The sequence below is a fragment of the Odocoileus virginianus genome, unplaced genomic scaffold, assembly GCF_023699985.2.
Source record: "Odocoileus virginianus isolate 20LAN1187 ecotype Illinois unplaced genomic scaffold, Ovbor_1.2 Unplaced_Scaffold_6, whole genome shotgun sequence".
Taxonomy (NCBI): domain Eukaryota; kingdom Metazoa; phylum Chordata; class Mammalia; order Artiodactyla; family Cervidae; genus Odocoileus; species Odocoileus virginianus.
Window position 1 is genome coordinate 2,778,256 of NW_027224268.1, and position 26,916 is coordinate 2,805,171.

Genomic DNA, 26,916 nt, shown 5'->3' on the forward strand with positions numbered 1-26,916 from the left:
ACAGGGGCCTATAAAGTTCTCAAGTAATTCATCACAGTTGCAAAAACAAATCTTATAGACAGAATATATTTTAAGTATCTGAAAGTCCAGTTCTGGGCTTTGGATAGCAAGCACAGAAATGAACAGAAAAAAACTAACAGTATCATGTGAAAAATGCCTCTCATTTTGCTTTAATCTGTGAGATCCCAATGTAGGGACAGGAACTTTTACCTGGTGCTGAGGGGAAGGGAAAAGAAGCTGAGCGGATACTAGTACATGCCAGTCACCTATGGAAAGGCAGAGAAACCAGCTGAAGTCCCTGAACAAACCATGGGATGTGGGCAATATTCCAAGATCTATGGTCACAGATCTTGCCCACAGGCACACAAACAGTGAGGGAGACAGGATTCATGGATGACTCTGGGCCCCAAAGGACATGCTCTTTCTACGCTTCTCTAGGAGACAAAGATTGAAATGAAGAGCTACTGAATTAAGTTCAGCCATCACCCTCTGAATCATATAATAAACAGTCTAAACATACAAAGGATCACTTGAGATAAATTATGTGTGACTGAAGTTAAAATTTCCTGTGTTGTCTAACATCTATTTAAAAAAATCAATATGATTAACAATTACCTCGAGTTCTTTCACACGGTTTCTAGAACGATCAAGTTCTTCCTTTTTACAACTAAGAGCTGAAAGTTCCTCTTGCAAATGTATAGCTTTCTCTGAAAGACAAAGCCAAGCAACTAAATATCATAAAGGTTTCCCAGTGAATACAAGTCATTTAAGCATTTACAGCCAATATGTCAGACCTAATGACCATTATTTCATCATCTAAACTAGCAGAGGGAATTCCCTGGTGGCCTAGTTGTTAATACTCCATGCTTTCACTGCACAGAGTGCAGGTTTGATCATTGATCAGGAAATTAAGATCTCACAAGCCCTGTGGCATGGCAAAAAAAAAAAGATATAAAACAGCAGATACTGGGTCAAAAAAAATTAACAGGCAAGTAAGTTCTGTTACTCAATAGGTGATGTGAAGTCAGTTGTAACGGTCATATATGTGGTGAACTTCCTGCTACACACAAGTTACCAGAGTTACACCACCCATATGGAATGCGGGGCCCTCATGCCAACAGCTCTGAATTTCCTTAAAGACAAAGAGTGCTCTGGTAAGATTTTATAGTTACTATTTTATCATTATCACTTCATCTAATATAAGGCTATATAGATGTATCATCAAAAAGTCACAAGCTAACTACATGGCAATACCAATTCCTATAGAAGTATTAATATTAGTCTGAGCACAACAGGTGCAAAGGAGCAGCCACACACACCTGGTGACCTTCTGATAAGGAGCAAATACCCAGCCCTGGTTTACTCCTTTGAATCCATCTGAAATATCTACCCAAAACTCTTGTCAAAGGATAGTTCCTAGAAATACACTGCAATGTAAAATATCTGAAAGATCAATAAATTACCCAACTTTCCTCGTTTCAGGGTAATATATACAAGAGTTTAGGAGGCTATATGTGAAAATAAAATATCATGAAGCATAAATATGTGTTAGAAGTTAAAAAAAAATAAGAAACCAGGTCACGAGGTACAGAAAAGTTAAAATAAAATTTCTCCTAAGTAAAAAATAACACCTCTCGTGGTTTAGAGTAGTATTAACCAATAGCAGTAAGCTGCTGCCACCTTCTTGACATCACAGATTTATTCATCAAGATTTACTGAAATACAGTTGAATAAAATTCTACCAATAAATCACTGATCTTTGTGAATATACAAAAAGTTAAACAAGAAACAATAAATTAAAAGGACAAAATCTATGTCAGTTAATAGTAACAATGAAGTGGAAGGTACATATTTTTTGGATTAAAGAACAGACCCAACTTAAGAAGCTAATAACCTGTGTCGAAACTGAAAAATACAGCTTCCTGCCCTGCCCTGCCCCCAAAATCACCTTTATTTCTCCTTTCATCTTCGATCAGTCTCCTGGTTCTAGTGATGTAGTCATCCTTCAGTTCAAGTTGATACCTGAGAATCAGAAGGATGGAAAATGAGTTCCTGGTCACTTCCCTAGACAGACTGCTAATAATGATGGCGTCAGGGCACTGAAGGGTACTAAACAGGACAACGCATGAACTTCAGGAGCACTCAGTGCTAAGGCCAGGGGTCCACATTCTGGCTATAAAAAGTCCACTAAAGTCTTGCTGCAGTTCTATAAACTGGGCCCCAAAACTCAAGCACAATATGAAGGGTCATGTTATTGAGGCTATAGAGGGCACTGTTTCTCAGTTGGCATCCAGTGACACAAATACTTACTTTATACTGTATACAGCAGACTCTAAATCCCAAAGGATAACAAGTCAGTCACTTCCAATCCACCTGTCCTGCCTTCCCACCCTCAGGCAGGATAAGACCTTTTGCCCTATGGAGCTGAAAAGTAGTACCAAGAGCTACTGTCAACAGCAAATATATTCGGACTGGTGATACCAGAGTCACATTTTCATGAAATTTTACCATCTCCACCAGCTGTTAGCAGCTGACTTTCTGGTTCAAAGATTAGAAAAAGGAAAGAAGTACTCCTGTGGTGAATACCCTCAGAACCTCAACACCTGCCAAAGTCATATGAGGACACCCATGGACAAAGATACCTGAGAATTCCACTCCATAGCTGTATCAAGCTAACATACACACTTTTATTCACTTATTCCTAAAACTTTATTGGATTCTTTATAGAGCTTATCTCTACAATACGTAGACAAATCCATAAAATATGTGGATAAAAATCTACCACGTCAAAACTGATCCACAGAAAAGTGCTATATTTTTTATTAGAATTATTTTAAAGAATAACCTCCAAAAACCTTTGAAGGTACTATATCATGGACTATCAATGACAAATTATGGACAAAGCAGTAGAGAGAGGCCAATGATGAAGAAACATCGAGAGCTGCTGTGTTGAGTCATCACTTCACTATAAACTCACTGCATCAATAAACATTAAGTGAACACTTACTTTGCACCAGACATCACACTGAGCACTGGAGAACAAACTTACCACATATGCACTTAATGCCTCTGCACTAAGATACTATCCACTAGAACACAACAAAACTCAGACTAGAGGAGAGCCGTGGTAACAGAGCTGTACATATTTTCCTTTCCCTCTATTGTTTTTTGCTTTATACACTTAATTCTAGTTTGTTCCTTTGATTCTGGCTTTACAGACTCTTGAAGGAATACGGATCAACAAATACTATAACGAATTAGCAGAATAATTTACAGATCATTAGATGTTCCATCTGAATGGCAGTATGAGTAGGGTAGAGGAAAACACAAAAAGTGACTATAATCCCCATTTTATAGCTTCTCAACAAGTTACAAGGTGCCCTAAGAAATTCAAACAAATCATAGGCCCTCAATAAATACTCCAGAAGTGACAAGAACAAGCAGAGGATGCTATTTCCTGTACTATATCTTTTTAAAACCATCCTAACTCGAATATTCACAGGAAAAGCTTGACTGTCAATGAACATGTGCATTTTTTTAAACACTGGATTGTGCCATAAAATACTAGTCTTATCTACTTTATTAGTGTTGCTGTGTTTCCATCAACTTAATTCAAACACGATACTTTTTCTTTTAAAGATGCCAAACAATTACTTTAGAAGTTCGTTCTTGAGCTTTTGGTCATAGGTCTCCTCAATGCTCTTTATATTAAACTCCCGTCTCCTCAGTCCATCAGTCACGCTTTTAGTTTTTTCTTCTTGCAGCCTCTGGGCCCTGAAATTAGCAAAAAACAGATAAGGCAAAATTGAAAAATATTAATATTGGGGAAAAGACACCATGTGTTTTTAGCCCCACAGCCTCAAACTGTTCTGTGACTGTCACGGCTAGAGAGTAAAAACAAAGGGCTAGGAGTGTCCCACTATTTTAGGAGCTGATCTAGTGATGATAGATCTGAACTATAGACAGAACTCAATAGTTCTCTGGCTGGGGCGAGTGAGAAAATGCCAAAACCAAAGTGGTGTCTCACAGGAGATGGTTCACACTTTAAAAAAATGGTCACAAGTGGTAAGTGGCCATAATCAATTCAGGGGTAAAAGATTACTGTTTTAAGTTACAAAGCTACACACACACTTCAGTTAGCATATTCAAGTGCTTGTTTCTTTTATAATACTGTTTCTAACTGACTAGCCCATAGCTATTAAAGACATAAAATTTGTTCTGGCCTTTCATAATCTACTAGTTCAATATCAGTGAACTAAATCAATACTGAAGAGAGAATACTGAAAAGAGAGCAAAAGATAGATGGATCAATCAGAACGTCCCAACACCGAAGAAAGGAATGGTCTTGATAGTAAAACCTCAAGTCAAGCACAAAATCAATTCCAGAGCCGGGGAACTGGGTTCACAGGGACTCAGATCAAGCTAAAACCAGAAGTGCTAGGGAACAGAGACTATTCCAAGCAAAGGATAAAACGTCTGTGTGTTAGCGCCCTCTGCTGGTTAATCTGTAAAACAAAGGAGAAGTATTTAGCTTATATGATATGCTTCCCTGATGGCTCAGATGGTAGACAATCCGCCTGTGATGCAGGAGACCTGGAATTGATCCCTGGTTAGGAAGATCCCTTGGAGAAGGAAATAGCAACTCACTCCAGTATTCCTGCCTGGAGAATTCCATGGACAGAGGAGTCTGGTGGGCTACAATCCATGGGGTCACAAAGAGTCGGACACGACTGATGACTAATACGTTCACTTTCAGTATGCTTAGAAAGGAGGAGGAGGGAAAATGGAGATAAATAAGTGATTACATAATCATTAACTATCAGTGCCAAAATTGGTTTCCTTTTCTCTCTTATGGTCAATTTACCTCTTGAGTACTGCTCAAAAGAGTAAGGTTGGCAGACAGAAGAAATCAAACAAACCTAGTCTATATAAATGAGAAAACAACATTCATGAAAACAAAGACAAATCTTTTAAGGAAAGAAGATTCCTGGAGTACCTGTGAGTGCTGAATAATGGCAGATACCAAATGGGAAAGAAGGCTTATTCCATAAACTATACAATGCTGAGCTTGCTACGTATCCTAGGTAAGATGTGAAGAATGAAAGACTGGAGAATGTTTAGAAAAAGGCAACACACACATTACAAGAAACAGTTTCTCCCAGTACAAGTCAACTCAGAGCCACCGTGTTGCCCTTTTTTGCCAGCAGAGCAGGTCAGCCTGGCAGGTCCGGCTGTCCGGAACTCAGTTACTGCATGCACACGGAACTGAGATCTGAATGGCTGACATAAATGGGAAACGTATGATCTGTTAAAGCATTATTTGCTTCTCCAAATTATTTGTCTGGTCCCACTGTAGCCTGATGATGGCATTTCCTTCCACTTTCATCCCAGTGTCTAATATTAAAAAAAAATACTCATCCTCATTTCTCCTAAAGTGTGCCTTTGAAGCTAGGTGATATCACCTTTACAACCAAGAACTCTATTGTGTAGTATTAGAATATGTAGACATATTTAGTAGTTCTTTTTCTTCTCGTTCATTCTGAAAGTCCAAAATGGACACATTTTACTTACAATTCAAAGGCTTCAATTCTTTGTTTCAGCTCGGCTTCTCTGCCTCTCAGCAAATCTATGTCTTTTAGTAGAAGCTGCCTTTGAGCATAGATTTCTTTTGTTTCATTCTGTAGGAGAAAGCATTAATTTTTACCAAGCAAGCTAAAGAAGACAAAGGAGATTTGAAATAATACATTGCTCCTAAATTCTAGAAAACAAAGGGTGGACATTTAGAAGAACAAATTTCAAGAGGTTCCGATGCAAGGTATATGTTTTGCCTTTTTATCCTCACAAAAATTGATTCCCCTCCTCCCTCAAGGACTGTTAAGTTACATTACCCTGTATTTCCAGCACCCCTTGTGTATAATTACTTTGTCATTAACATCTCTCAGACACAAAAAAACTTCCTTAAGTTCTACAGCAAGAAAAAATGAAACAAAATGTTCATTCAGCAATAAAATAAAACTTAAAAGATGATGGCCCGAATGAAAGGCCACACTTCCATGTATGTGTTCCCTGAACACCTATCACGTGTTCAAGGCCACACTGGGTGCTGGGTACACAAAGATGGACAGATACAGGTCAGTCTCCACCTTAAAAAAAACAACTCAGTTTATTCAGGGAGAGAGAGACAAACCAAGAGTTACACTACATCATGATGATTTCACAAAGTACATCAAGACTCCATGGGATGGATGGGGAATACATGTAAATCCATGGCTAATTCATTTCAATTATTGACAAAAACCACTGCAATGTTGTAAAGTAATTAGCCTCCAACTAATAAAAATAAATGAAAAAAAAAGAAAAAGAAAAAAAAAAAAGACTCCATGGGACGAATGAGTCCTAGAGGAGTCAATCAGTGGGGGCTCAGGAGAGGCATCATGAGGACCTGGCATTCCAGCTGGATTTTGAAGGGCTGGATGGTTTTATCAGGCCAAGAGGGGGAGGGGCATTCCAGGTGGGGGAATAAAGGCATGGTGCTCTTCACAAACCACAACCTTCTCAAGAGCCTTCAGAGATCAGTTGAATAAAACAGTTCGAGTCTGTGAACTGGTTGATCTAGTCAGTTGTCTTTTTTTTTTTAATGTTACTGAAGTATAGTTGATTTACAATGTATTTTCTGCTGTACAGTAAAGTAACTCAGGTATACAAATATATCTTTGTTATATTCTTTTCCATTATGGTTTATCACAGCATACTGAATATAGTTCCCTGTGCTATATAGTAGGACCTCTGTTGTTTATCCATTCTGTATATAATAGTTTGCATCTGCTAATCCCAAACTCCCAATCCATCCCTCCTCCACCCCTTCCCCCATGGCAACCATAAGTCTGTTCTCTGTGTCTGTGAGTTTGTTTCACAGATATGTACATTTGTGTCATATTTAGGACTCCTCACTTAAGTGATATCATATGGTGTATTTGTCTTTCTGAATTTGGACAACTCAGCAGTGGCCACAGGACTGGAAAAGGTCAGTTTTCATTCCAATCCCTAAGAAAGGCAATGCCAAAGAATGCTCAAACTACCGCACAATTGCACTCATCTCACACACTAGTAATGTTCAAAATTCTCCAAGCCAGGCTTCAATAGTACATGAACCGTGAACTTCCAGATGTTCAAGCTAGATTTAGAAAAGGCAGAGGAACCAGAGATCAAATTGCCAACATCCTTTTGATCATCGAAAAAGCAAGAGAGTTCCAAAAAAACATCTATTTCTGTTTTATTGATTACACCAAAGCCTTTGACTGTGTGGATCACAACAAACTGTGGAAAATTCTGAAAGAGATGGGAATACCAGACCACTTGACCTGCCTCCTGAGAAATCTGTATGCAGGTCAGGAAGCAACAGTTAGAACTGAACATGGAACAACAGACTGGTTCCAAATAGGGAAAGGAGTACATCAAGGCTGTATATTGTCACTCTGCTTATTTAACTTTATGCAGAGTACATCATGAGAAATGCTGGGCTGGATGAAGCACAAGCTGAATCAAGATTGCTGGGAGAAATATCAATAACCTCAGATATGCAGATGACACCACCCTTATGGCAGAAAGCAAAGAGGAACTAAAGAGCCTCTTGATGAAAGTGAAAGAGGAGAGTGAAAAAGTTGTCTTAAAACTCAACATTCAGAAAACTAAGATCATGGCTTCTGGTCCTATCACTTCATGGCAAATAGATGGGGAAACAATGGAAACAGTGACAGACTATTTTTGGGGGCTCCAAAATCACTGCAGATGGTGACTGCAGCCATGAAATTAAAAGATGCTTGCTCCTTGGAAGAAAAGTTATGACTAATCTAGACAGCATATTAAGAAATAGAGATATTACTTTGCCAACAAATGTCCACTTAGTCAAAAGCTATGGTTTTTCCAGTAGTCATGTATGGACATGAGAGTCAGACTATAAAGAAAGTTGAGCGCCAAAGAATTGATGCTTTTGGACTGTGGTGTTGAAGAAGACTCTTGAGAGTCCCTTGGACTGCAAGGAGATCCAACCAGTCCATCCTAAAGGAAATCAGTCCTGAATATTCATTGGAAGGACTGATGCTGAAGCTGAAACTCCAATACTTTGGCCACCTGATGTGAAGAACTGACTCATTGGAAAAGACCCTGATGCTGGGAAAGACTGAAGGCAGGAAGAGAAGGGGACAACAGAGGATGAGATGGTGGATGGCATCACTGACTCGATGGACATGAGTTTGGGTAAACTCTGGGAGCTGCTGATGGACAGGGAGCATGGACTGGCATGCTGCAGTCCATGGGGTCATAAAGAGTTGGACACGACTGAGTGGCTGAACTGAACTGAATAGTATATTTGTCTTTCTGACTTCATCACCTGTCTTCAAGATGACACTGTTAGTGCTCGCTTTGGCAGCACATATACTAAAATTGGAATGATAGAGAAGATTAGCATGGCCCCTGTGCAAGGATGACAGGCAAATTTGTGCAGTGGCCCATATTTTTCCTAAAATACTGCTTTGCCATTATTAATGGACTATGAGAAGAAGCTCAAGACAGTGTTCCTCAAGAGTAACTCCAGGTGAGGTTAAGTTGAAGATGACTGAAGAAAAGGCTGGCTGATGTTTAAGAAAATAACTATAACCATCAGTTACTGGTTTCAGTTGACAATATAGAATGGTTTACTGCTGTCATTGTCCATGCCTACAGATAATTTATTTTGTATTTTTAAATAAAGACATTTGTACATTCCTGATAAATGAGCTTACGAGCCATGTACCAATGTACTGCTTTCAACTTAAATCACTGAGGCATTTTTACTACTATTCTGTTAAAATCAGGATTTTAGTGCTTGCTGTCACCAGATGAGAAGTTAAGAAGCTTTTCTATGGAGAGCAAGAATAACTGAGTACAGAGCAGAGAAATATCCAACTATGTGAAAACCTTTCTGTAATAAAAATTGTTTAAAGTTAAGAAAAACAGATGATATTGTTAGTATAAACACAATCCAAGCCTCACAAACACCTGTCCCTCCAACATTTATTTTACAGCTTGTTGTTGTTCAGTCACTACATCGTGTCCGAATCTTTGTGAATCCCATGGAGTGCAGCACACCAGGATTCACTGTTCTTTACTATCTCCCGGAGCTTGCTCAAACTCACCAATGAATCAGTGATGACATCAAATCATCTCATCATCTGTCTCGCCCCTTTCCTTCTGCCCTCAATCTTTCCCAGCATCAGGGTCTTTTCCAGTGAGTCAGCTCTTCACATCAGGTGGCCAAAGTATTGGAGCTTCAGCTTCAGCATCAGTCCTTCCAATGAATATTCAGGGTTGATTTCCTTTAAGATTGACTGGTTTGATCTCCTTGCTGTCCAAGGGACTCTCAAGAGTCTTCTCCAGCACCACAATTCAAAAGCATCAATTCTTCAGCACTCAGTCTTCTTTATGGTCCAATTCTCACATCCATACATGACTACTGGAAAACCATAGCTTTGACTATATGGACCTTTGTCAGCAAAGTGATATCTCTGCTTTTTAATACACTGTCTAGGTTTGTCATAACTTTCTTCCAAGGAGCAAGTGTCTTTTAATTTGATGGCTGCAGTCACCATCTAGTGATTTTGGAGCTCAAGAAAATAGTTTCTGTCACTGCTTTCACTTTTTCCCCATCTAATTTGCCATGAAGTGATGAGATCAGATGCCATGATCTTCGCTTTCTGACTGTTAAGTTTTAAGTCAGCTTTTTCACTCCCCTCTGTCACTTTCATCAACAGGCTCTTTAGCTCCTCTTCACTTTCTGCCATAAGGGCAGTGTCATCTGTATATCTGAGGTTATTGGCATTTCTTCCAGCAATCTTGATTCCAGTTTGTAATTCATCCAGCCCAGCATTTTGCATGATGCACTCTGCACAGAAGTTAAATAAGCAGGGTGACAATATACAGCCTTGTTGTACTCCTTTCCCAATTTGAACCAGTCTGTTGTTCCATGTCCAATTCTAACTGTTGCTTCTTGATCTGCATACAGGTTTCTCAGGAGGCAGGTAAGATGGTCTGGTATTCCCATCTCTTTAAGAATTTTCCACAGTTTGTTGTGATCCACACAGTCAAAGGCTTTAGCATAGTCAGTGAAGCAGAAATAGATGTTTTTCTGGAATTCCCTTGCTTTTTCTATGATCCAACAGATGTTGACAATTTGATCTCTGGTTCCTCTGCCTTTTCTAAATCCAGCTTGTACATCTGAAATTTCTCAGTTCATGTACTGCTGAAGCCTAGCTTGAAGGATTTTGAGCATTACCTTGCTAGCATGTGAAAAAAGCACAATTGTATGGTAGTTTGAACATTCTTTGGCACTGCCTTTCTTTGTGACTGGAATGAAAACTGATGTCTTCCAGCCCTGCAGCCACTGCTGAGTTTTCCAGATTTGCTGGCATATTGAGTGCAGCACTTTCACAGCATCATCTTTTAGGATTTGAAATAGCTCAACTGGAATTCCATCACTTCCACTAGCTTTGTTTGTAGTAATGCTTCCTAAGGCCCACTTGACTTCACACTCCAGGATGTCTGGCTCTAGGTGAGTGATCACACCATCGTGGTTATCCAGGTCATTAAGACCTTTTTTGTACAGTTCTTCTGTGTATTCTTGCCATCTCTTCTGCTTCTGTTAGGTCCTTGCTGTTTCTGTCCTTTATTGTGCCCATCTCTGCATGAAATGTTCCCTTGGTATCTCCAATTTTCTTGAAGAGATCTCTAGTTTTTCCCATTCTAAGTGAGGCCAATTCTCAGAACTGCTTATACAAAACTTGTAGAGGCGGTGCAATTACCATTCAATACCTGAGTCTTTTTGAGAAGCTCCAAGCAAGGGTGGACGCTGGGAGGAAGTCTCTTACTTTCAACACAACTTCCTGACAGAAGCCCCAGCTGTCCACAGGATGCAGGGCCCCAGATGCAGTCTGGTCTAAGACACGACCTTAACAAAGGAACCTGCTTTTCCTAAAGCAATGTATCCAATCTCTCCCCACACCCACTCCTGCCACTGGGCAACCTCTCTACCTCCCGTCCAGCCACCATTCTGATGTACAGGATCACATGGCCACGTGGCAGCCCTGGATGCCTCCACCCTGGGGACCTCACCTCTGTACCCATGGCCGCACGTTGCATTTTGCTTCCATTCTTGACCTCAAACCCCTACCTGCAACTCTGTCCTCTTGACCCATCTTCTTCTTCCACCCATCAGAATCCCCAGACCTGCTTCTCAGTGTCTTTCAGGCAGCCATGTCACCGTCCCTGATGCTTTATATTAGCGGCCACCTGCCATCTTGAGCTCCCTTCCCCACCCTGCCTGACCCCAGTGTCTTCCATGAAATGGGCTGCCTTTCTGAAGCCAAGGAGATTCAGCTCTCTCAAGTTCATCTCCCTGAGCAACTCCATTCCTCCAGCCTTGCCGACACTACACACCCTCCTGAGAGCTGCACTGGGGCCGTCACCTGGAAGCCCTGGACTTGGTCTACTGCCGGCCCAGGCTGCCTGCCCTGGCTGAGCCCTTGACACAGCTCAGCAACCGTGTCTGCTTTCCAGGGTTTCATTTCCTCTAGTGAAGGCAGCTACTTCACACCTCTGATCTTCTCCTCCCTGCTGTTAACCAAACCTCACAGCTGCTGCTGCTTTGGTGCAAGTTTTTCCCACTCCCAGTGTGGACCAGCCCATTTGCAGTCCATTCCCTCCAGCTGTCTCGGACAAAGGATGCCAGTATATCCTTTCCAAGTCCTATGCTTTCCCTTGCGCTCTTGACTCTGGGCCCTACTCAAGAGATAGCCCGAAATGCCACCCCCCCACCCCCAGCAAATGATTTTAGAATGTTACCTCCTGGTGCTTTTGAATTCTCTCAAGGGTTATCTTTTCCTGAGACATCAGGGCTTCAGATTTTGCTTGACAATTTCTCTCAAATTTGTTCCGGAACTCAGCAAACTCCTTCTCACACTTCCTTTTCTCTTCCATTTTAACTTTCACTATTTCAGTATCTTTAAAGTATTTCAACTGCCAATTGATGACAAAAAATTGTAAATACCAATAACTATAGTAAAGAAACAGTAACAAATTCTCTCTTCACTGTTAGCTTTATCATTAACGCTATCTAAATATATTTAGTTTAATTCATGTTCATGTTTCATCTCATTCACTACACTTACAGGGTGTATTCAAAAGTCATAAAGAACTGACATCATCTGGCAAGAGAAATAGTATGCACAACAGTATATTATCACATTCATTAGTAAAGATTGTAGTGATTTCCCCATATACCGAAAGTGAAGACATTAAAAGACAAACAAAAACATCACTCTTAATGATAACAAGATAAACCTTACCTTCTGACTCATTTCTGCCCGTAGCCGCTGTTCTATTTCCCTCTTATATTCGTTTAACTTGACTTCTAAGGATTCTAACTTTGGCTGCTGAGGGCAAGCACCGGCAAACTCACTGTCAATAAGCTGAAGCTTCTCCGCTACCAAAAAATAACACAGAAAATGAGGTCAGAGAGACACAGGCAGGTGAGCAAACGGCCAGAGCTCTGCTCAAACACAGCGTATACTTAGGAGAAAGTGTTAAGGACGTCTGCCATTTACTTATTAATACAAATGTATCCAAAAAGCGAGAGAGCTTAATGGACAGACAGGTAAGTGATTAAGCAAGTATAACAAATTTCATGGCAGATTCGAGGTGCGTAAGTGTTCGCCATAAAGCTTTCAACTGTTCTGAAAGTTTGCAAATCCTATCTAAAATATAAAATAGCAGGGGAAAAGAAAACAAAAAGTATACTTTAAGTCAAAAAACAGTGGCATCCCTTTCTAGTGTCTATGTGCCACAGGAGGGCTCTTTCACTGCACTTTGCTTAGAGCTGACTCATGCTTTCAAAACACTGACCCTAAGAGGAATCAAAGACCACGTGTTTCACTTCCTCCACTTCACAGAGGAGGAAACTGATGCCCATCTAGTTGAAGGGACTTCCAGAGGGCTAAACAGCTACATAATGGCATCAATGGGGCTAAGGCCAGGTCTATGATTGTCTCACGTCCCAGCAGTCTTTCCAGGAGACCCCCAGCCCTCAAACCAACTGTGGATTTGAAACCAACAAGGAAGCACACCGCAAACCTGGCCCTCTCATATAGTCTTAATCATGTGTGACACCAATATCACCAAAAAGCAGGCAGAGGAAAAAATGGCTGGCAGAAGCAGACTAAAATATGTGTGCTCATTTGTGTCTGACTCATGGACTAGGGCGTGCCAGGCTCCTCTGTCCATGAGGCTTCTCCAGGCAAGAATGCTGGAGTGGGTTGCCATTCCCTTCTCCAGGGGATCTTCCCAACCCAGGGATTGAACCCAGGTCTTCTGTACTGCAGGAGGATTCTTGATCGCTTGAGTCATCAGAGAGTAAAATATTGGCAGTGATGTCTCTGATCGGCAAAATGTTAGGTATGGTTTTCCATCTACTTTTCTGTATTCTACAGAAGCCTGTACAGTAGAAAAGGCTCTGGGTCATGGACCAGAAAACTTGGACTCTGGTATCAGTTCTGACCCAGACAAGGCATTGCCTAGTTGTTCTTCCTCAAGTGATCTTAGTTTTGTCAACTGTAAAATGAAAGGATGGCCCACTGACTTGTCTAGTTCCCTGCAATGCAAGTAGTCTGAGATCTTCCCACTTTAGTGGCTATAACATAAAGTCAGATGAGACAAAGGGAAGAACCTCCCAGTCAAGAGAGCTTCAACCCAACAAACAAGGAAGGAAGTGAGCCTTTGGATCCCCATGAGAGGTGGAAAGCATAGCCCTGGTGGTCAGGAAGGAAGGAGCAGCCCTGGAGAGGAGTTCCTGGTCCTTCTGAGAAAAAATGAGTAATGATTCCAGAAAACATGCTACCAGCAGCCTGCAACCCTCTTAGTGAAGCAACAAATACATATTACAGTACATCAGGCTGTTGCCTTCACTGAAAAAAGAAAATGGAAGAAGTATAATTATGGAAGAGGATCACAATTACCAAGAGAGTCTTTGACGGGAAATGTTGAACTTGTCTGGGTTTCCATATTGCAACTTTCTTTATTCTGATGATATTCTGCCAGTTCTTTCAGAAATTGCATAAGAAATCCTGAAAGACACAATGTATACAGTTTTGTTTCACAACTTTCTTTCATTCAACCATTGCTCAATCACTGTTTATGCAATCTTGGTTTTATAGCATCATCTTTTTCACATCATGTATCTTTTAAGAGTAATTTCTGAGGAAAGGCCTTTCCAAGTAGGACATCAAACATGAAAATTAAGAACTTATATAAGGCATGAAATAACAAAGTCAAAAGACAAATGATATACTGGAAACAAGTATTTGCCATAATATGGAGACAGGACTAATTTTCATAGTATAAAGAGCTTTTAAAAATCAGTAAGAAAACAGAAAAATAGAGCAAGATATGGACAAAGTTTACAGAAAAAATTTTCAGTGTTAAATAAACATGAACAAAATAAAAATAAATGCAAATTAATACTACAAAAGAAAGATTATATTTTCCCAATACACTTATTATCAAAGTTTTCATCTTTAGCACTTTAAGTGTTGGCAACGGAGCAGGGAAGCAGGCGTGCTCTTTCACTTGGGAGGGAAATTGGTCAGTTTATGGATATTCAAAATCCAAGTATTCAAAAACCCTTTAACCCAGTCATTCTACCTCTCTGAATTTACACAACTACACTTTCTCAAAAGGGTGTAGCACTGCACACCACATGCTTCTAATGGCAAACACCAAATAATAAAATCTTCATCAACATGGGGATAATTAAATACATTCTTTAAACATAATTAGTCTTAGTACACTGATAAAAATTTATTGCTGGATAAAGGAAGCAAATTGCACAACAGTATAATATGATCCCATTTATGAACATATGTGGTTTAATTACATATAGACTTTGACCCCCATAAACTAAATGCTGGTAGGATACGCAAGACACTCTTCATTCTAGTTATCAGCAGAAAGTAAAATTAGAGAATATGAACAGAAGTTTCTGTTTTTCTTTTACTTTATACCTTTCTGAATAGTTTGAAACTTTTTTTTTCTTTTTAGCTGTGCCACATGGTTTGTAGGATCTTAGGTTCCTAACCAGAAATCGAACCTAGGTCCCCAGCAATGGAAGGATGGAGTCCTAACTGATGGACCACCAAAGAATTCCCTGAAACTTGTTTTTGGGTTTTTTTTTTAAGTCATGAGTATCAATTTTATAAGTTTTCACTTTCTTAGAACATATGACTGGATTTCTGCATCAGCCAAGGGCCTTTTTGTCCTTTACTGCTGAAGATGTTATAATATACTAGATCTTTTTAACTGTGGTTGATTGACAATGTTACTTTCCTCTGTACAGCAAAGTGATTCTGTTTTACATATATACACTTTTTAAAGAATACTCTTTTCCATTGTGGTTTATCATAGGATACTGAATATAGTTCTCTGTGCTATACAGTAGGACCTTGTTGTTTATCCATTCCGTATGTAAAGCTTACATCTGCTAACCCCAACCTCCTCCCCTTTGGCAATCACAAGTCTGTTCTCTAGGTCTGTGAGGCTGTTTCTGTTTCCTTGATAGGTTCAGTTGTGACAAATTTTAGATTTCACATAAGTGACGTCACACAATGTATTGTTTTTTACTTTCCCCACTGGACATACAAACTTTTCTTTCATATTCACTGCCTTGTAACTCTTCTCTCTCATCCACCCTCTTCTCCTGACCACTTCCTGTGAGCCTCTCACCTCATCCCCTGCTTGTCACGCTGGGACCAGATCTTGGCTCTCTCAATGGAAAAAGGTCAACATTTGGCAGAAATCTTTAAGATCCTGCAGCAGGTCATCTCCAGACATGAGCTCTTCCATCTCAGCATTTCTAACACTGTCAGTTCTGCAGGGCTTTCCACAGGCCCCTAGACCCCTACTTAGTTCCACTTCCCCCCTCCCTCCTCCACAACCCCCCTAAGAAGGATATGGCTAATCTCCTCCTCTATCCACTCATTTCTTTATATGAGTATGAATCCCCTACCTTATACTTTGGTAATTATAATTCATAGGTAATTCTGTAACTCATATATATAACCCAATCTTCTATTTTGTTGCTCCAACTGTTCTAGCTTTGGGGGCACTGTCATCATTTTTTTCTTAAGTACTTCCTTAGGCTCTAGCACTGTAAGGGGCTCCAGGCTCATTATCTTGGCTAGTCTCTGCTCCATTCTGTGAATCAACTACTGCTCCAAGGAGCCCTGGTTCCAATTATCATGGAATGGTTTTAGAAACTGAATCTTAGCACTGCAGACTGGGCTTGAGGTGTGCTCATTGCGACTGGGATGTCACTGCTTCTAGCCCCTCAGCCTGCAGAGTAAGGAAATATGAATGTACACTAACCTATGTATACATGCTGCTGCTACTAAGTCATTTCAGTCATGTCCGACTCTGTGCGACCCCATAGACGGCAGCCCACCAGGCTCCCCCATTCCTGGGAATCTCCAGGCAAGAACACTGGAGTGGGTTGCCATTTCCTTCTCCAATGCATGAAAGTGAAAAGTGAAAGTGAAGTCGCTCAGTCGTGTCTGACTCTTAGCGACCCCATGGACTGTAGCCTACCAGGCTCCTCCATCCGTGGGATTTTCCAAGGCAAGAGTACTGGAGTGGGTTGCCATTGCCTTCTCCATATGTATAAATACTTATTTATAAATATCTCTATGTCTCATCCATATCTATGTTAAGCTAAACATGAGTTCATACAGATTTCTCCAATGCCACCATTACCATATGAATCTTAGCCTCCTCCTGTTTATCTCTAAGTTCCCACCTGGCTCCCACCATCTCCTATTCCCTTACTGTATTGTTCAACTCCAGCCCACACATATAACGGTTTCAAAACTGTCAACAAACACCCCCATGAAAAGTAACTCTCACCATGACTATATAGCCTATGCCTTCAGTCACAGTCTTCATCCCTCTCCAGAGCTAGACAGGTAGGCAGATTTTTCCCCACTCCCTTCAGTGAGGTTACTATGGTTACATTGTTTTGTCACAATCAGCATTTAATCCTGAGGTCACCTGACCTCCTACCCTTGCATACATGAAGGCTCACTCTTTGTAAAGCTCTACAGGATTTGATAAATGTCTAGTGCCATGTATTCTACCATTACAGTAATTTAAGAACACTTTCACCACCCTAAAAAACATCCTATGCTTCCCCTCTTCAACCTGCTTCCCCTTCCGTCCACATCCTTAGCAACCACCTAGCAACAAGGTGGTCAGGTGTGCTGACCACCTCTATAGCTTTACCTTTCCCAGGATGTCACATATATGGAATCATAGACCACGTAGCCTTTTCAGAGGGGCTTCTTATATTAAGAACACAGAGTTGTGATTCATTTCTCTCTCTGCTTGATAGTGCTATCAAGCTATCAAGCTTCATGGCTTGATAGCTCACTCCTTTTAGCTGAATAGTATTTCCCTGTTGGGATGTACCAAAGCCTGTTTATCCATTCACCCACCAAAAGACATCTTGTTTGTTCCCAATTTCTGGCAACTGTAAATAAAGTTGCTATAAACATTCACATACAGTTTAAGTCACTTGGGTAAATACCTAAGACAAGGACTGGTGGATCATCCAGTAAGACTATGTTTAGTTTTACCACCAAACTACTCCCCCCACCCCCCACAAGCGGCTATACCATTTTGTATTTCCACCAGCAATGAGTGAGAGCATCTGTTACTCCACATGCTTCCAGCATTTAGTGTCATAGGTGAGCTGGATCTTAGCCATTCCAATAGGTGAGAAGTGTTATCTCATTTCTGTTTGAACTTCTATGTCTCATAACAAATAACACGGAGCACCTTTTGATACGCTTACTTGCCATCTGCTTATCTTCTTTGGAGAGCTACCTATTCAGACTCTTTGCTCATTTTTCAACTGACTTGTGTCTTCATTGTTGAGTTTTCAGAGTTCTTTGTATATTTTTGACACAACTCCTTTATGGGATGTCTTTTGCCAATACCCTCCCCTGTCTGTAATTTGTCTTCACTCTCATAGAAAGGCATTTTTAAATTTTAACAAACTCTAACTAGTCTATTTTTTTCTTTCATTTAATCATTCTTTTGATGTTTATATCTCATCACCAAAACCCAGGTCACAAAGATTTTCTCCTAATGTTTTCTTCCAGAAGTTATATCGTTTTGTGTTTTACATTTAGATATATGATTCATTTTCAGTTAATTTTTGTGTAAGGTGTAAGGTCTGTGTCCAAGTTCACTTTTGTGCATATGCATGTCCAATTGCTCCAGCATCACTTGTTGAAAAAGTCTAAGTTTCCTCCACTAAATTGCTTTTTCCTTTGTCAAAAACTAGTCGACTATGTTTGTATAGACCTATTTTGGGGTTCTCTATTCTGCCCCGCTGATCTATTCTTTTGTCAATCACAGGTAAGGATTTTAACTTTCAGAAAGAAGAGCCAGCGTCCAAATTATCCACCCAGCTATTTTCTGGGTACCATTTATCTCTGAAAGAAAAAATTAGGTGTGGGAAGGATGTGTGAGTGGAATCTAGGGGAAAGTACCAAAACCATCCAACAGATCCACATCCTCAAAGTATAAACACAGTTAGATAAGACCAAAGATCTCTGTCAGGAAATACACAACTGTCAGGTACAAAACATCTTCCTACATGTTTTTTCATGGTCTCAATTTCTTGATGCTGAAGCTCCAATACTTTGGCCACCTGATGTGAAGAGCCGACTCACTGGAAAAGACCCTGATGCTGGGAAAGATTGAAGGCAAAAGGAGAAGGGGGCGACAGAGGATGAGATGGTTGGATGGCATCACTGATTCAATGGACATGAATCTGAGCAAACTCCGGGAGATAAGAGGACAGGGGAGCCTGGCGTGTTGCAGTCCATGGGGTCGCAAAGCATTGGACACAGCTTAGCAACTGAACAATAACAATTTCTTAATTGGAAGTCACCAATTTTAAAATCATTTCGTTTTAACAGTAGCTGTTTTACTGTTAGCCAAGAGTTTAATCCAAATTATGCCACTAGGATACCTGACGTGTCTGCAACAAGTTTTTCTTACTTTCAGGGATTTTATTAGGAGGCTGGGTGAAGCTGGTATACGTTGACCAGACGTCTTTCTGAACTAGAAAGATTCAAAGAGAGAGTTTAAAAGTGAAAAGCTATTTTTAATAATATACATACCTAGATATAAGTGGATTATTTAAAAACCCCTTATAGCCCCTAATTCCTTCCTGAAATAGTTACACTACAGACAGTAGCTATTTACTGAGATCTGTGCTGTTCAATGTGGCAGGTAGTAGCCAAAAATCATGTAGCTATTTAAACTGTAATCTCAGTTCCTCACACCAACTACATCCGAAGTGTTCAATAACCCCATGTGGCTAGTGGCTACCATATCAGAAAACACAGATTCAGACATTTCCATCATCACAGAGTTACACTAGACACCACTGCCTTAGAATCTACAACCTTGGATCACCTATCATCTTCAGGATGAGCTACTCTGCAGGTGGTTTAGAGTATCTTGTGATCTAAATATTATATACAGCATGGATAAGCAACAAGATCCTACTGTACAGCACAGGGAACTATGTTCAATATCCTATGATACTGGATATGTGGGAAAGAATATGAAAAAGACTGTATATGTATGTATAAATGAATCACTTTTCTGTACAGCCGTAATCAATGCAATACTGTTAAGTCAACTATACTCCAATAATGCAATGAAGTGAAGTGAAGTGAAAGTCGCTCAGTTGTGTCTGACTCTTTGCGACCCCATGGACTATACAGTCCATGGAATTCTCCAGGCCAGAATACTGGAGTGGGTAGCCTTTCCCTTCTCCAGGGGATCTTCCCAACCCAGGTCTCCCACATTGCAGGCGGATTCTTTACCAGCTGAGCCACAAGGAAGCCCAACAATACAATAAAGTAAAACAAAAATAGAATGTGGTGTGATTCACTTATCCTCTGCTAACATTACGGCCAGGAGGCCAGGCAGTTAAGTGACAGACGAACAACTGGCAGAAAGTAGGTACTCAAGTGTTTGCCGAATGGTAATTAATGAATGTCCCAATGAGGATGGCAGTAACATTGGCAACAGACAAAATCCAGGAGCATACCAACATGAAAGGGCCATTACATCATGTTACAGATTTTTTGAAAAGCTCTAAATAACAGTTATGCAACACAGGTAGGTTACTGGCTTACGTTCATAGTACCAAGTCCATCAAGTCTAGGCCGTGGCCTGGCACTCACAGCAGCTGTAAAGAGAGAAAGAACCTCAGCTTCCCTCCTCCCGTGTAGGCAAAAATCCACCTCCTTCACCTCTCCGCTCCCTGTCAGCTTCTTTGGCTTTTACACAGGACAGGGCACCACACTTCACTCCTGGCAGCCCTGCTCACCCAGAGTGTGGGGGTTTCTCCCCACACCAAACCATACTCTTCTGAGGCCAGCTGCGTGTCCTACACTTTAACTCCATTCTGGCACTTGTCTACCTGGAGCTAGGAACAGATCCCACAGGTGAAGGGCCTCACTCCCACAACACTGATCCCCCACCTCTCACAGATACAGTAACACATCCTTTAGATGCCGGCCCCAAGCCCAGGTTGTCCCCTGTGCTTCTGAGCAATGGCTATTGACAGGAGAGGCCATCCTCCTCCTTGGGCTTATTGAATGTGTCCGACAGCTCACAGAACTCAAGTGAAGCGCTTAGACCTGGCAGTTTATTAAAGAACATGATAAAAGATACAGATGAGCAGCAGAATGGGAGAACTGCACAGGAGCGGAGTAGGAGCCTGGAGTTCCATGTCCTCTCCAGGCATGCCACTCCCGCAGCACCTCCATCTGCTCACTGACCTGGAAGCTCTCTGAAGCCCGTACTTTTGGGATTTATGAATCATCACACATGAGTGACAGATTATTAACACCACTTTTAGTCTTTCTCCCTTCAACAGAATGGGCGGCAGGGCTGAAAACCCCAAGCTTCTAATCACGGCTTGGTCCTTCTGATGACTAGCCCCTATCCAGGAGCACGCCCAGTGCTGGCTCATTCAAACAAGAGACACCCAGAAACTACAAGGGTTTCTGGGGTCCTGTGTCTAGAACTGAGGTCAAAGACCAACACCAGAACAAGAGCTGCTCCGTGTGTTCTTAGACATTACATGGGTTTGGGGAGCAGTGTGCTAGGACTTGGGGGCAGAGATCAATATATATTTTTTCTATTATCTCAGAGTAGTTGGGCTTCCCAGGTGGCGCTAGTGGTAAAGAACCCACCTGCCAATGCAGGAGACTTAAGAGACGTGGGTTCAATCCCTGGGTCAGGAAGATTCCCTGGAGAAGGAAATGGCAACCCACTCCAGTATTCTTGCCTAGAAAATTCCATGAACAGAGGAGCCTGGAGGGCTACAGTCCATAGGGTCACAAAGAGTCAGACATGACTGAAGCAACAGCATCAGATCTATATAAACACTTGATTACAAAAATAACATACAACATACAGTTCATTCTTCAAGCAAATACAAACACAATACTTGATATACTGTACTTGGGGGATATCTAGGATACAAAGACAGATGCATAAACTGTTCTCTTTGTTTTGGAAATGTTCCATACAGTGGGTATCTTAAAAAAAAAAAAAAACTAGCTTTCAACCTGTTTGTAGGGCTTTTGATGCTATCTCTAGCTTTCTTATTTGAGTAAGAGCTACCTTAAAAGGTTGAAAATTGGGGGAAAGGGATCCACACTTGTCAAGACAGATGAATGGTTCTATTTTAAAGTGAACTGCCACAAGAAAAAGCTGATGATTCAATTTAAATTCCCTATTTAAATGATTCAATTTAAATTCCCTATTCTTCCACCTAAAAAGTATTAGCTTCATATTTTTATACAAAAAAACACATAACAAAAATGTTCCAATTCTCTACAAAAATGAAGTCTCCTACCTTTTTGGTTTTCTTTATCAAATCCTGAAATCTGTTAAAAGAAAACAGTTTACTTTTACTCAACTATTATTATTAACAAACCAAAGCAGATTATTAAAAACTAAACAATCCTACCAGTGACTTGTAGAGACTGGATTCAGGACTGATTTTTAAAAGATGCAAGAGATTCTGTATAGTAAGTACCTTAAAAAAGAAAAAGTACACATATTTTAACATCAATGATTAAGTGATGATTTAGGATGTTTCCAAATATAAGACTAAAAATCATGGTTCAGACTAAATAAGCTTATAAATACATGCTAATAACATAAAATCTAAATTTTCTCATACTATTAAATAAATTACACTAAACTTTGAAGTCAAAAGGATAAAATTTCTCTTGATCATGTAATTAACCTCCAAATAATTCACATCAAAGATGATATACCTGGGGCTTCCCTGGTGACTCAGTGGTGAAGAATCTGCCTGCCAATATGGGAGACATGAGTTTGATCCCTGGTCCGGGAAGATCCCACATGCCACGGAGCAGCTAAGCCTGTGCACCACAACTATTTTATTTAAATTGTGGCTGTTTATTTAAATTACACTAAACTTTGAGGTCCCGAGTTGATGGGGACCTCAGGGAACCTCTCGTGTTGCCTCAGGGGAGTCAGGCCTCCTTTTGAGTTGCAAGGGGGAACGCTGGATTGCTCTCGAGTTGCTGCAGGGGAACTGAGAGTCATCTCACGTAGAGGGGGGAACCTCGTGGTTTTTCTCGAGTTGCGGTGGGAAGCTCGGGGTTCCTCTTGAGTTGCGACGGGAACCTGAGGGAACCTCTTGTGTTGCCTCAGGGGAGTCAGGCCTCCTTTAAAGTTGCGAGGGGGTACTTGGGGTTGCTCTCGAGTTGCTGCAGGGGAATTGGGCCTCATCTCGAGTTGCAGCGGGAAACTCTACAGCTCACATGCTACAACTACTAAAGCCCCCGGGCCAGAGAGCCCATACTTCACAAGAAGAGAAGCCCCGGCAATGAGAAGCCTTATGCTAAAACAAAAAGTAGCCCGCTTGCCACAACTAGAGACAAGCACATGCAGCAACGAAAACCCAGCACAGTCTAAAATAAATTCAAAAAATTTTTAAGTATCTTTAAAAAATGACATGCCTGACAGAAATAACAGAAATGGTTAATGGCTTACAGCTGACACTCAAATATCTGAGTTCACCCATGAACATGTGAGTGTATTCCAGGGTCTCTCAATGACAATGAAGTTTTAAAATTACTATTGCTTCAAAATGGAAATAAACTAGGTTTTTACTCTCTTTGAAACTATGAATGTTTAAAGCTATTTTAGATATACCTGTGGTCAAACATTTTGAGTAATTTTTTTTATTTGATTTATTTTGGTTGCACTGGGTCTTCGTTGCTGTGCATGGGCTTTCTCTAGTTGTGGCAAGTGGGGGCTACTCTTCACTGCAGTGTGCAGGCTTCCCATTGCAGTGGCTTCTCTTATCACAGAGCATAAGCTCTAGGGCTTGGGGGCTTATTTGCTCTGCAGCATATGGGATCTTCCCAGACCAGGGATTGAACCCGTGTCCCCTGCATTGGCAGGCGGATTCTTATCCACTGCACCACCAGGGAAGTCCCGTGCGTAAATATTTTTAACATGGATTTCTACTATCATGTGTATTGTTTATTATGTCTGCCCTGAGGACATTGATATAATCTTCAGTTAGTTTTCCTTTAAAGAAAATAATTTATAGTACAGAAACCTTTAAGTGTGTAAACTACATCAGTGCTATAACTATGAGATTGACTATTATTCATTTGAGCAGCAAAATTGTGAAATATGAGAAACACAGATGGAAGGATCAAAAAGGAATTTCTAAGGCTGGTAAAATTTGGTTGTTTAAATATACTGTATCTATTCATTATTTATTTACTTAACTATTTATGTATGTATTGGGCTGGGCTGGGTCTTAGTTGTGGCATGTGGGATCTAGTTCCCTGACCAAGGATTGAACCCAGGCCCCCTGCATTGGGAGTGTGGAGTCTTAGCCACTGAACCACCAGGGACGTCCCTATGCAGGATATTTAAATTTTAAGTTTTTCCAATAACAATTCCATTGTTCTCTTACAACTTTTGAGTATCCCACTTCTGGGCAATTATGGCCAAGATAAACAGCAAAAACACAGGGACAACCCCAAGACTGAACCCTGATGTAAACTACAGACTTCAGGGGATAATGAAGTGCCAATGTAGGTTCACTGAATGTAAAAATGTACATAGTAGAAAATGCTGGGGTTGGGGGGGAGGCTATGCTTGTGTGGGGTGAGGGGGTAGATGGGCCATCTCCCTTTGTGTTCATTTTTGCTGTGAAACTAAACTGCTATAAAAAAAATTAAGTCTGTTAAAAAAAAACAGAAAGTTGGCTATATCTACCTTTAAAATAACAAAGTGTAACTACCATGTTCAATGGTTGGTGGAGAGACAGTTAAAATAATTAGGAAAAAGCTGTTTCACTATTTAAGACCTCCACAGGTTTTTAAAAGGTACTTATTTTTCTCTTACTTAATCACAAACAGGACAAGTATCTGAAGAGATTGTAGCAGACTCAAGAAAGTACATTGTAGATGTAGATTAATGCCCTGGTTGCCACTTACAAATCATGTCAGTTTGAGTAAATCATCTCACCCCTCCAGAGGCTGGATCCTCACCTCCAATCCATCACCTATTTGCAGAGTGACCAGCAGCGCTAGTCTCACAACAGACGTTCAACATAAATGGCAGTTTAGGGTCTTAGACTACATAGAGTGTTAGGTCAATTCTAGCTCCAAAACATCACAATTTTATAAAGACAAACCAAGCCACCAAGGAACTAATAATGATGTTAGATTTCATACTCCTTTGTCGCATTATTAACAAATACATGATGTAATTTCAGAGACAAAAAAGCTGGGTCTGTTTACCCAGCTCTCTAGGGAGCACTTAGCTATTACCTGAGGAAGAAGCTACTAGACAAAGTTCAGAAAAGCAAAGATGTTACCTTTTCTTTTGCCAAACCACTTTCCGGAAAGAAGACAGAAAGCGAATACTCACAGCCACATCTCTGTAAGTGATCGGCCACTAGAGAGTTGGAAGCTCCTATTAAGAGGGAGCTCTCCTCCACTGAGATGGATGGGGACTGCACTTTACCATTTAGAACAGGCTGCATCAGTTCGTGAATCAGCTGGTTTCTGAGTTGTGTCTAGAACAAATACAAAAATGAAACAAAAGAGAAAACCATTTCAGCAGGACTTTTTTCCACTGGAGGTACACGGATTTGTCACATGAATTAGAATCCTTCCTTTCACTTCCAGAATGGTTCAAGATTTATGGCCAAAAGTTAGGAACCTTCTCCTTCGCACTCTGTCTTACCCCGTGAGACAAACAGCCCAGTGGGTTCTGGAAAGAGCAGCTTGACTGGGGGTGAGCCACAACATGGTGAGACTCCCTTCACTTTCCAGTTCAGGAACTTTTCATTGGGGTTTCAAATATAGGAGAAAACGGCTACTCCCTCACTTCTCTGCAGGTTATTGGAGGAGATGAAAATATCTGGTTAAATATGTTAAAGTATATTAATCAAAGTAAAATAAGGTTCCCCAAAGGGAAATAATATATGCGAGAGAAATCAGTAAACCCAAAAACACTTACTAAGAGTCACTTTCATGTGGACTGTTTATAATTCTAGACACTGTAAAACATCATAATTTTCTTCTATCTTACAAAGGAGAAAATTAAGGTTCAAGGTGGCTAATTTTCTCAAGGTTATAATATGAGCATCATTATTCTTTTGGGTTTTAAGAAAATCCCGTAAGTTATTTGAACTAATGGATTTTTTTTTAACTATTTTGCACATAATCTGGAAACATACAATTGGGCCAAGTTTAAGAGTACACTGCCTAGATTCATGGCACTTCAGCAGTAAATAACATCTAAGAAATTGTTATTAATAGAATACAAACAAGAAACAAATGGAGATCTTTTTACATCCCTTCCATCCTTTAGCTAAAGAGCAGAAAGTAAATACTTAGTAGTGTAGAACAGAATTTATTATACGTATATTTAAAATCCTATAGTAAACAACACTTTTACACTAAACGAATATAAATGCTTTGTCTCATCTGATGCAGTTAAGTAACTATAGCCTTTCCCACCAGTAAAATGTAACGGTTTAATTTAATTTGAAACATAGGGAAGAAGAAATATATTCAGATCCAGCTTAATTAAAAGCATTTAAAGTGTCTTGCAAACAAGTACTGAAATGCACAAGAATTAAATTAGGGATATGTTGGGTTAAACGAAAAGAAGAGTAGCAAACAGTGGAATGACATTACAGACGAATTTCCATCTAGACAAACACAAAAAGCACACCATCTACCACTTGCTAGAAGGAATCCAAAAAGTGGCTGGGGGCTTTCCAGAAGCCAGTGCAAAGCGGGAAATCTATTTTCAGAATTCAAGCCCGCAATGTCCCTAAGACAGAAATAAGGACAGAGCCCTCACCAGAAAATCTGCCTATTAAAAATTTCTCCCCCAAAAGCACTGGGGAGTTTGGGATTTTGAGCATGAGCCACCTATTCTCCTTACCTGGCCCTGTAATAAACCTTTCTCTGCTCAAAAAACAAACAAACAAACAAAAACCCCACAAATGTCATGGGGGTGGAGGGGAAGTGGGAGAGATGAAAATTATGGACCCTCAGCACACCTCTCAGAAATTGACAGAGTATAAAACAAACATTACGCTATCCAGTAAGGATCTCACTCATATTCAATGGACAAATCAAAAACTTTAGAGACAAGCAAAAGCGAAGAGAATTCAACAACACCAAATCAGCTTTACAACAAATGTTAAAGGAACTTCTACAGACAGGA

General features: G+C 40.4%; 1 protein-coding gene and 1 non-coding gene across 2 annotated transcripts in view; one reads left to right on the plus strand and one right to left on the minus strand.

The window, feature by feature from the left end:
* OFD1 (OFD1 centriole and centriolar satellite protein) overlaps window positions 1-22,210 on the minus strand; it is a 49,117-nt gene extending 26,907 nt beyond the window's left edge. The window contains exons 1-9 of the mRNA XM_020894931.2: window positions 22,142-22,210; window positions 22,028-22,058; window positions 14,043-14,150; window positions 12,378-12,514; window positions 11,875-12,048; window positions 5,572-5,678; window positions 3,655-3,774; window positions 1,949-2,022; window positions 616-707 (exon numbers count right to left, since the gene is read on the minus strand). Of these exons, the coding sequence (XP_020750590.2) occupies window positions 616-707; window positions 1,949-2,022; window positions 3,655-3,774; window positions 5,572-5,678; window positions 11,875-12,048; window positions 12,378-12,514; window positions 14,043-14,142 (804 nt within the window). The 5' untranslated portion in view covers window positions 14,143-14,150; window positions 22,028-22,058; window positions 22,142-22,210. The remainder of the gene's footprint in view (window positions 1-615; window positions 708-1,948; window positions 2,023-3,654; window positions 3,775-5,571; window positions 5,679-11,874; window positions 12,049-12,377; window positions 12,515-14,042; window positions 14,151-22,027; window positions 22,059-22,141) is intronic.
* Window positions 8,413-8,517, plus strand: LOC139033443 (U6 spliceosomal RNA). The gene has a single exon (XR_011486022.1). It is a non-coding gene; the product is annotated as a U6 spliceosomal RNA (small nuclear RNA).
* Window positions 22,211-26,916: the final 4,706 nt, after the last annotated feature.